The sequence below is a fragment of the Abramis brama genome, assembly GCF_963993115.1.
Source record: "Abramis brama genome assembly, chromosome: 24".
Taxonomy (NCBI): domain Eukaryota; kingdom Metazoa; phylum Chordata; class Actinopteri; order Cypriniformes; family Leuciscidae; genus Abramis; species Abramis brama.
In genome coordinates this window covers 15,747,241-15,759,476 of record NC_139986.1, presented here as the reverse complement: position 1 = coordinate 15,759,476, position 12,236 = coordinate 15,747,241, and the positions used below count along the sequence as shown (strand labels likewise).

At 37.9% G+C, this 12,236-nt stretch overlaps 1 protein-coding gene across 1 annotated transcript in view; it reads left to right on the top strand.

Annotated features, from left to right (window-relative positions):
- Positions 1-12,236, top strand: part of cntnap2a (contactin associated protein 2a) — a 401,654-nt gene that overhangs the window by 335,097 nt on the left and 54,321 nt on the right. Inside the window, exon 16 of the mRNA XM_084103264.1 lies at positions 1,460-1,630. Coding sequence (XP_083959390.1) covers positions 1,460-1,630 — 171 coding nt within the window. The remainder of the gene's footprint in view (positions 1-1,459; positions 1,631-12,236) is intronic.

Sequence of the window (12,236 nt, the reverse complement as noted above, 5' to 3'; positions counted from 1 at the left end):
TTTCTCTTTGTTTCCATCTGCCTTGAGGTGACATCATCCTCTAATATCTCTCCGGTCTGTTGTCGCAGTGTTCCTCTCCATCACATTCTCTTTTCCCCCCTCCTTTTTCTCTCTTCTGATCTCCTCCTCTCCATACAGGTCTGTTTTGTGCACAACATTAGAGCAGAGAGAGCTAAAGTAGTTTATCCTTCTGATTTAAAGCACATGAGTCACAGTAAATGTCTAGGGATAAATCTGCTGTCTGTGTCTGTCACTCTGTGTTTGTGGTTTAGCATTTAGCCAGTAGCTGAGCAAAAATATTTTAGTAATATAGAATATTTCATTCATTAGTCAATAGCTCATTTATTATGACAGTGTTGAATATGGGAAGGAAGTTCCTATAAACAGTCCCTGCTGAAAAGATCAGCTCAAGTCAGCATGAATTTCCAGGCTAGTTTGGATCTGATTGATTTTATGTATTTATTTTTCCTTAATTGATTATTTTTCTTTATAGAATTACAGTTGTTTTGTTTTTTTTTCAGATGGATCGCAGGTGAATATAATTTCTTAGAGCATGTTAAGATGCCAAAACAGCATATTTGTCAACAGAAAGTAAACACCTGAATGTAGTGTAGCAAATGTTGTTTTTTAATTGCACAAGGAGATATTTCATCAGAATGAGCTGGCATGTTATCTCCCACACATGCACCCACATGCTAATACCAGCTACAGAATGTACAATAACTGTCCACTGCAAAGCCCTGGAGATATTCCAGCTAAACATAAGCTTATACCTCAAACTTGTGTTTGATTTTGAGTCATCTCTAACTTTATCCCTCAGCTCAGCTATCACCTAAAATACCCCCTTACCTGAAAAATGCACTACTCATCATCTTTGAGTGAAATGGCACTTTATTTTTGTCTCTTCCACTCAGATAAGTGAGGATTCGGTGAGCCTCTATTACACGATGGGTGGGGGTCAAACCACGAGAGCTATCGGAAAGGGGAGATGTTGGCAAGCTGGCTTTGAAATGTCTCTTGGGCATCGTACACTCTCTATTCCCCTACAGACGTATACATATACGGTTACATACACAGCACTCAACGCAGTAATGGCAGGAACTAAAGCCCTAAAATCTGTACTTCCACTCAGAATTTTGACAAGAGTTGACTTGTATGATTGAATTGTTGTTTTTCTGTTGTTTGGTGGTTTCCTCCTAAGTGTTTTTTGATGATACAGGTCATTTCTCGAATGTTTTTTTGAGTACACGAGACCTCTGAAGACTAGCCAGTGTGTAGAATACAGAATCACAGAATACAATAATTCTTTTTGTTTTAGCTAAAGCTTTGCTGTTGTGAATTTCATGGTGGTTTAATGTGGTTCAGGTTGAGATATTGGATACAAAGGACTTTGACTGTAAACTTCAGAAGCAGAACTGTTGAAACTTACCTTCAGCCTGTTCTCTGGTCTGTTTTATAGGAAGCTACTGGAACGCGGCATCCTTCAACACGCCGTCTTCGTACCTGCATTTCTCCACTTTTCAAGGAGAAACAAGTGCTGACATCTCTTTTTACTTCAAGACCTCCGCTCCCTATGGCGTCTTTCTGGAAAACCTTGGAAACACGGATTTCATCCGTCTGGAGTTAAAATGTAGGAGCCTGGTTCATGTTGTCTTTGTTTCTCCCTCTTTTTTATCCCTTTCTCTGTGTCTGTCTGTCCTGCTGCTCGTCTGAATCCCATGGTTATGCACACACACACACCTGTGAAGTGTAAAGTTTGAAAAGAAGAAGTGCTGAGCACGCACTTCCTGTACCACCCGGATCAGTGCATGAAGCCTGTCCTCTTTCATTATATCTGCTGGTGGACTTCAGTGTCTGGCTATTGTGCTTAAGTCTATTTGCAGCACTGATTACTATACATACATTCGCCTCAAATGTTACTAAATGTCTATTTACTGACATTTCACAGCCTTTTCTCCTCAAAAATGGCTAGATTATAATGAAGCAGCATAACTGAGGATTTGAATTGTTCGCTAGGTAAAAAAAGGCAGCAAAAGAGGCGAATCTCTTTCATGCAGATTGAGTTTTCAACCTATGAGCCGAGCTGGCTTCCTCTAGTCTTCACACTGGTTACTGCACAATAGGCAATCCAGAATGCAAAAATACACCATTGCGGATAAATCTTGTGTTGCATACAGTGTTTCATGTTTCCTGAAGTGGTTTATTGTTGTCAAACGATTTTTCGCTCTGTTATGTATTACCCAAATGTCTGTGTAGCCTAAATCTTTAAATGCTGTTATGTGCTTTGTCTCCTGTTTCTTACCAGTCAATTGTTCCAGTCTTACCAAGACTGAAGGTCAAAAAAGAGAATAGGACTGAGTTAGTATTTACATAGTCACTTTTATTTTACATGGATGAATCCTATTGACATATCCTCTCAGAGGTGTTCATCAGATAATCACAGTGACATTGTCTTCTTGTTGCTCTGATTGGCTGATTGCCCTGTCAGCTTCCTAATACATGCCTATTTTGTTCATAGCCGGTCTGCAAATTGGCCTGCATGAATCAACCTGGTGAAAATGGATGGACTGATTACACAATTAACAACTCACTACTCACTACACAAATGGAAACTATTTGAAACTATAATATATGAGCACATTTTAGTATCCAATCAGTGACTATTAATCAGCCAATATAACAGTTAGTATTAATAAATAAGAGCTACACAAAATCTTTTTATTCTTTTTTTATTATAGTAGTTTTTTTAATATTTATTTATTTATTTTATTTTTTTATTTTTTATTTTATAATATAATAATACATAATGTTTATTTTACTCCATTTGCTTCTTATTGTATTATTTTGTTGTTTTGTTGTATCTTGTTATATATTATATTATATTATATTATATTATATTATATTATATTATATTATATTATATTATATTATATTATATTATATTATATATTAAAAACTTGACTAGAGACTGAAATATCCAGGTATTAATCAACTAATTCAATTATATTACATAATGTATTAGTAAAATATTATATAATATAGCCTAACTTTTTATTTTATTAATTTTACTCAATTTGTTATTACATTTTTTTGTTCTTTTATTTATATTATATAATTTTATATATTATATATTATAATACACTCTTACATACACACAATCCTGAGCCAGGGGTGTGTTCTCCAGCCGTCTCCCCAGGCAGTGGTGGCTCTGGAAACACACACAGAGGGAAGCTGCTTAGTGGCTCCATTTGTCAAATTCACACCTCCTGCAGTCTCCCTGTCCTCATCTCTGAGGCACGAGGGAACGCGAGGGTTATGGTGAGGCAGAGGACATCACATTAACTGCTCGCTCATTTACACACATTCCTGAATCCATACATAACCCATTATTTTTACACCCTACTGCCTTACCCTTCCTTTGGACTGTGAGGAGAAGCAAATCTTGTTCTCTTCCCTCCTTTTTTAAATAAAAATAGGGAAAAAATGCTTTAGGTGAGACAGAGCAGAGAGAACAGCAACTCGCTTAGTGCTTTCTCGGAGGATGGTGACAGCAAAACATCAATCACTTGATGAAGGAGTGCAAGGAAAGACGGCCAACTGGGCATTATGCATACAGCACATGTAAAAGTATGTAGGCTTGTCTGTGGAGAAGACAGCACTTCCCTTTCTGAGTGTTTGTGCTGCTAGCTTGGCACGGATGCATACAAAGTGGCCCTGAATGAGTCTGGCATGATCAGAATATGGAGGAAACAGGAAGGCATTAGCTTGTTTTGCCCCAGCAGTGAGCAGATTCTCCAGAGAGCAGAAGGTTATTGGCACCAGAGATCACTGAGGGTCTTGACATGACAGATGGGCTGACTTTCCATATGCAGCTCTCAATCAGAAGCTTTACTCGGCTAGAGGGTCAGTATATAAGTGAAAGGGGAACTGAAAAAAAAAAAAGCTCACATGAATTTTTTAAGTATTTCTTCTAGAATGCCATATTAAATGGAGACATTTGCTCAAGTCTCCTACTTCTCACAACCTGTGCAGTCTGCTATCAAAAATCTGAATATAATTTTTTTTATGTGATTTAATGTGAGTGAATTGCGGGAACAGGAGTCAGGTAGACTTGTGTTCTCTCCTCTCCAAGTTAATGTGCATCTCTCTCTAGTCTGTCTGTCTGTCTAACCCAGCTGGGCAGTGCATCTTTTGGTCTGCCTGTGTCTTGCTTGCTAATGCCGGCCACTTCCAGGGCTGTGTTCTGTGACTTTGTGCCTGACAAAAAAAAAAATGAGAGTGAAATACAACTATTTATTACGTTTGATAAACGACAAAGGGCAACGGTGTTTGTTTATAAACTGCAGCTCGGAAAAGATAACCGCGTCACACGTTAACATGCGTTCATGCGCACATACTTTTAAAACAAGACAATGATTATCTAGTCTCCTAGTCAGTTTAGTTACAACTCTGCAATAAAGCAAGATGGAAAGCAATGTATTGACATTGACTATTGATTTATAGGCTATATTGCATTTAAAATGTTGATTTGCTGGACATACTGGTCAATATGGATGCACATCCCTCAATAAATAATAACCATGGGTTAGGGTTAGGGTTAGGGTTAGGGTTAGTATCAAGTATTGCTTTTATCATTTAAAACACAGTGATATGCTATGGCAAGCCATTTTAGCTTTTATTCATTCACAGGATGCATTTTTGATATCAATAATTAAATTTGTACTATTTAAAGGGGACCTATTATGCAAAATTCACTTTTGCATGCTTTTGGACATAAGCAACAATTTAAACATGCTGTAAAAAATGATCTGTTGGGTATTTTGAGCTAAAACTTCACATACACACTCTGGGGACATCAGAGACTTATTTTACATCTTGTGAAAAGGGGCATAATAGGTCCCCTTTAACCCTCTGAGGTCTGAGCTGTTTTCTGGGCCCTGGAGGTGTTCTGACATGCTCTGACATTTCTGGTTATTTCTGTTACTTGTGACATTTTCATGGCTAAAGTCTAATTACACTGTATTCAGCACAAACTCTGCTACAATAATATATCAGCAGCATGTATGTAAAAGTTTGTAGTTTTGAGATAATGACATTTATGCGTGGTTTGTGAAAATACAAAAAAAAATTCATACTGAAATAAGGCCATGAAACCCATACTGATTATTTCTTCACAAGACTTTTGAAAATTGTATGACGTAGCCTAGAATATTTGCTCTAAAACTATGTGAAAATCACCCTGACTGCTCATTCAGATAAGACAATATATTGATTTAAAAATTTTACGACGGGTTTTGTGTGAGAAAGCTCTATGCGGAAGGTCATTAAAGGGTTAGTTCACCCAGAAATGAAAATTCTGTCAGTAATTACTCACCCTCATGTTGTTCCAACTGCGTAAGACCTTCGTTCATCTTCGTAACACAAATTAAGATATTTTTTATTAAATCTGAGAGCTGATCACTCCTCCATAGGTTTCTATGTGATTGAAACTTGCTGGCCCAGAAAAGTTATTAAAGAGATCGTTAATATAGTCCGAGTGACTACAGTGGCTCAATCTTAACTATATCAAGCGACGAGAATACTTTTTGTGCGCAAAAACAAACAAAAATAACGACTTTATTCTACTATTCATTTCCTTCTCTCTGGGCCTCTAGTTGGTTCACGTAGTGTTTTTGCGCTGCGTGTCTGTGTTACACGTCACCACGTAGGCTCACTATTGGCCGACGCTGGTCATGTGTGTGATGCGTGATGACACAGACGCGTAACACAGACGCGCAGCGCAAAAACACTACGAGGCCCAGAGAGAAGGAAATGAATGGTGGAATAAAGTCGTTATTTTTGTTTGTTTTTGCGCACAAAAAGTTTTCTCGTCGCTTGGTATACTTAAGATTGAGCCACTGTAGTCACTTGGACTGTATTAACGATCTCTTTAATAACTTTTCTGGGCCAGCAAGTTTCAATCACATAGAAACCTATGGAGGAGTGATCAGCTCTCAGATTTAATCAAAAATATCTTAATTTGTGTTCCGAAGATGAACGAAGGTCTTACGCGGTTGGAACAACATGAGGGTGAGTAATTACTGACAGAATTTTCATTTTTGGGTGAACTAACCCTTTAATATGTACGCTTTTCACACCTGAGAAAGACAAAGACCCTCCCCTAACGACCCTATTAGGAGTTATCAGGCCCTGTCATTCTGAGCAACCTTGCACAATACTGTAAATGAGGAGATTTAAAAAAGAATGGCTTTTAAATTGTTTGGATTTATTTACAACACAACATAATCCAAAGATACACAATAAATGCCAAAAAAGCACTTATTGAAAACAATGATCCAAAGACAGAGACCTTTGTGCCATTCCTAAAAACATTGTACATACCTTTCATTTCCAAGGTGTTTGATTTTCACTTTACTATGTTCATGTACAGAGACTCATGTGAATGTTGAAGTCCTCAGTGGCATCTGGGCCCTGAAAAAAAAAGTGAACATACTGATATCAAGAGAAAGGCCTGCACGATTTTGGAAATAAATATTAGATTTTTCTGGTTAAAATTGCTTTTTAAAATTCACAGAATACACACACACACACACACACACACACACACACACACAAATGTTTCCAACAATATATAATATAATGAACACCAGGTTTGTTGTGCCTTGTAGGCATAAGCTATGCGCAGTGCTGGATAAAATAATAATAACAATAACCTATAGCAGTATAAATCTTCCAAAAGATTTCAGTAACAACTAAGCTAGAGAAAAATATATTGATTATCATGTTACTTCAAATGTTTCCATTCGTTATGATGATATGAAATGAGATAATAGTAAAAACATGAAGCCGTTTGGTGCGTTTTGCTTTCATCCAAAATATGATACATTCAAACGCGATTGCGCTGCAAAATATGATACATTCAAACGTGATCGCGATCCAAAATATGATACATTCAAACGCGATCACGATCCAAAATATGATGCATTCAAACGCGATCGCGCTCAAATATAAAACATTATGTTTACCATATACATATCTACGTTTGAGCAGATATCCACAAACACAGTAACAGTAAACACGGGTCTAAATATTATAATATTCCCCATATATCTAGCAACAGTTCAACTGCAACGTGACATTTATGCAACAATAACAAACTAATATGTAAGAATTTCTTACCTTACATCTTTCTTGTCTTCAAATCGCGTTCTTCGTCTTCTGAGGTAAATCCAATGTAAGCTCAGGCGCGTCTTTCAAACTCGACGAAAAGTGAAGTGAAGTGTTTTGATGTTTTGTTGTTGAGGTAATGAGCGAGTTCGCATTCCATGTGGAGATTTGCATGTGAATCTCTTTTGCGCGAGTGGGCGTGGCCAAATTAAATATAATGAGCAAGTGTTTGAGAAGCTGGACATCTTGTTGGTTTTATACAAATTACTTAAACAGAGAATATTTGTTTTCGTTTTGAATCCGATCATTTAAAAGTACACACTTAAATGTTTATAAAGGTATATGGCTCATAAATGTGTGACAAGTATTCGCTGAGTTTTGTTTCAGTTTATAGACGTGCTCAGGAAAAAAAGTTCACCGCGACGGAGAGGCAGAACGCACACCCTGTCTATTTTCTTTATTTTACAAAAGCACAATGTTTTGATTTGATTGTAAGTGGACACATACAAAAGTAGAAATATCACAGATTCTTTTTTTATATTTCTTTTTTCTGTATGACCATAAATGACGGAGTAATTTAAGTTTATAGTGCTACAATGTGGAGAAAATCCAGCAAAACGCGCCCGCGCCCTCAGAGGGTTAAAATGTGAATTCTTGATATTAAGAATGTACTTTTTCTAGTAACAATGTCTATTTCTGATATCAGGAATTAAATTTTCATTAGTACTAGTTAAATGAGGGAGGATTGTAGTGGGAGCACTGGGGTGTCAGGTGTGACTGTGTGGCGATGGCAAATGGTTTACATGGCTCATGGGTCAGGTAGGAGGGCCCCTTAACAGAATTTTGCTTATGATGGCACCAGGGAGGTCAGGATCGGCTCTGATATTAGGGCATGAGTTCTTGCATTAAAGAACATCTAAACTAAGCATGATGGTCAAAGACGTCAATCTAGCACGTTTACTTTGCAAAACAATTAGGATTAGCACTTACCTTTGGCCTGTTCATTGAGTCTACTGCCACTCAGTCGTAATGCCATTGTTTTACATATGGCGGCTACAGTTTTCCCTATTTGCACCGTGGCCAAGCAAAACAAAGCTGTTAGAATACAATGATTATCTTCCAAAAAGTTGAGAGCGGTCAAACTTCGAAAGTTGCAATGATTGGTGCGCCCCTGAGAGCGTACAGTGAGGTTCAAGAGTGCATGTGTGCTGTTGTGTGTGTATCAGTGTCTGAGTCTAAGCCTCTGTGTCTAAGCTTGTCGACCGCACTGGTGGGTCATCTACAGCGGCACCCAGCGTAAACACTCCAGAGCTTTTCTCTAAAGCTGGATATTCACCTTCTGCATGAATCCTTTCTGAAAAGAAGAGTAATCAGGCCTGGCTGCAGGCCTGTGTGTGAGATTAAGAGTGTATTCGGGCCAGTTGTGTGCGCTTGTGTGTGTGTGTGTAGGCAGAGGAGCAGATTGTGAAATTGAAGCTCTCCGCCTTTTTTCTAGCCTTCCATTATGTCTCATCGATTTATGCCCTGACTCCTAATCCTACTTCCTTATTTTGGCCTGCCTGGTTTTCTTCAGTTACGGCTCAAAACTGAGGCCCAGTGAAATCCACTCGAAGCATGAAATGAGTGGAGGGCAGCGTGTTGGGTTACTGTCGAGTGGGAGTTTGATTTCAGTCATACATCTAGATTGGCTGCTCTCTGCATTCTGACTTGGGGCAGTGTTTTGTTTTGTTTTTTAACTGAACATTTTATGCATTATTTACAGCTTTAAATTGAATATTTCTATAATTGTATCTAATATTATTGTGATTAATCTCAAATTATGCAATTATGCATTATTATGATGAATTATTTAATGAAACCTGTTTTCTTGCAGTGTGAATGAAGCTATTATTGTGTGTTAAACACACGTGCTGGTGCCCTTGAAATGGTTCCAATGATCATGAACAGAAAGAATGACAGTTTTAATGTCAAGTTACATTCAGTAACAGTGTGTTAACTGTGTTAAATAAATTAAAAGCCATTAAATTTGTTGAAATAAGTCTCTTATGCTCAGCAATGCTGCATTTATTTGATCAAAAATACTGTAAAAACTAATATTTTGAAATATGGTTCCATTTTAATATCTTCAGTTCACAGTCTCCATTACTCTGTCACATGATCCTTCAGAAATCATTCTAATACCATGCTAATTTGGTGCTCAGGAAAGATTTATTGTTGTTATTAATGTTGATTAAAAAAAATCAGGATTCTTTTAATTAATAGAAATTCTTTAAAAAAAAAAAAAATAGAAATCTTTTGTATCAATTAATTACTGAAATTTTGTTACATTTAAACGTAGGGTAGGCAGTTTCGGAGAGTCTAGCAATAGCAAGCTAGCTTTAAATGCATAAGATCCCACCCTCCCTTCAGAGCACTCTTTATAGCCACGCCTCCTCCAAAACACATGAACGCATACAAAACGCGTATACAGCCAGAACAGTCTGCAAAGCATCATGAGAGACCGTGTTAAATTACCTTAAAGGGTTAGTTCACCCAAAAATGAAAATTCTGTCATTAATTACTCACCCTCATGATGTTCCAAACCCGTAAGACCTTCGTTCATCTTTGGAACACAAATTAAGATATTTTTTATGAAATTCGAGAGCTTTCTGAACCAGCCATAGGCAGCAACCTCATTGCAACGTTCAAGGCCCAGAAAGGTTAGCCTGACGTCGTCATACTCAGATTCTAGTCAGAATATGGCCCCATTTACACTGCATGGTTCAAGTGACCCAATTCCGATTTTTTCCTCTCATGTGGCACAGATCGGATATGACCAGTGAACGTGTAAGCAGGAAAAAAACGCATGGATTCCGATTTTCTCAGATCGGATTCAGGCCTCATTCATATGTGGTAATAAATCAGATATGAATCGGATACGTGCATTTGCGTGTGCCATGTAAGCAGACAAATCGGATATTCCCCAGTAAATGCGAGTCGTACGTCATTAAAAAAAGTGACGTCAACTCAGGTGGACACCACCAACAGAGAACACATGACTTATTAGGCGCGATGGAGGTCGAAGGCTCAACACAGTGGAGTAATTTTTTCTACACCTTACGAGAGCAATGTTTTGCTGACCTTTGAAAATATTGCGGAAAGCAAAACACTGCATAATTAGAGATGCGCGGATGAGCTCCAACGTCACCCGAATCCGCAGCCAAAAACAAATCATCCACCCGCACCAATAAATTTCTTTGATTTAAGTATCCGCACCCGATGGTCAAAGTTATTATTCTTATGTGTTGTTACGCGTGAGGATAAATGGATGATCATCACCTTCAACAGCGGACTCGAGGCGACGGTTGATGCGCGCATCTAATACAATGAATGAGCGCTGCTTTTAAATGAAATTTCTTTAAAACAAAATTTATTTGACAGAATTTCATTTTCGTAATGGCATAAACAGGCTTTACTCCCTTGAAACTTTTATGCTCATATTTTAGAGAATGTCATATTTTCTTTAATAATGATTTATCTATCCACCCGCGACCCACCCGAAATTAATCAGAATGTTATTTTTATTAGCCTACTTGACCCGCCCGATCCGCGGATTATCCGCAGAGCCCCCGCAGATATAACCGCGATCCGCGCATCACTATAATAATTTTGTCTGCTTCTGCATCCATTGCATATCGAGCTGTTTTACTTCATTTTCCGGGTCAGAACGTCTATATTTGGTTGTTTTGGCAGTGTATAGTGTAAATGCAAATATCGGATACGGGTCACTTTTAAAAGATGATGTAAGCGGGTTGTCAAAAAAATCGGATATAGTCAGCAAATCGGAATTGGGCATCAAGACCTGCAGTGTAAATGCAGCCTATGAGTCTGATACTGCTCCATTGGGCTGTGATTAAGGGGCGTGTTTCAACCGAACCAGGAAAGAAAATGCCTCTGCACTCAATTGGATAGACAACCAATCAGAGCAACGGAGTAAGTGGCGTATATATATATAAGTTCAGTAATTTCACTTAAATGGCCATGAAAATGACCTATTAATTGTCATTTAAGTGAAATTACTGAACTTAAATATACAAGCTTGATAAAAATGACAAAATTGACCATTCTAGAAGAAATTTTCAGATCGCACTTAGAGGCTTTTGCATCTGAACTCTTCATATGTATATATATTAAGGGTGTAACGATACACGTATTCGTATTGAATCGTTCGGTACGAGGCTTTCGGTTCGGTTTTCGGTGCGCATTTTCAAACCGAACGGTTCGTTGGACCATTTTTCCTGCCGACCAAAATTTCATTATTTCAAATGTAGGCACGTTGCGCGTGGCAAGCGCGCTCATAATGTAAGAGACGCCGGCGCGACCACAACATTGTCCAACATCAAATGGCAAACGTAATGCAAGCAGAACGAAACTGCTCGTTATTGTGTGGTTGAAGGACCGTTTATCAGTTTGGACCAGTGCAGCGCGAGCCGATCTTGATCATGCGACACTGTTACTACACAGCGCTAAGAGATCCAGTAAAGAAAGCCTTTGAATTCGCCACAGAAGTAATAACATCGCTGCGAGATCTAGTGAGAAACATTCACATTTCTCTGTTATTAACGGATTAAATAGCGCTGACGTTGAAACCAGGAAGAAACATTGTGCCATGAATGAACTATCCAGTGTCCACAGATCAGCAACATTCACCATGGATTTCCTGTAGTAACACTAACTGCAACCATGGAAGTTTGGCAGGAATAGTAGGCTAAAATACCTTCAAGTAACATTACGTTGGTTTTATTTTGACATTATGAATACAATTGCTGCCCTCAAATGTTAATCTGAACTAAAATAAACCTTTGTTTATAACTACTACAATATTACATTTCATTTTTTCCAAGGAGCTGTTTGGTTTAATATGCTCCTAAGAAGATTCAATTATAGCTCTAGAATTGCTCAAAGTAAAAAAAAATCATACTTTATGATGTTAGTTTTAAAAGATTAAAAAAAAATTAAATCAAGGAAATTTCTCTGGCATTTCTTTATTTTTGCTGTATCCAAAACGTACCGAACCAAACCGAACCGTG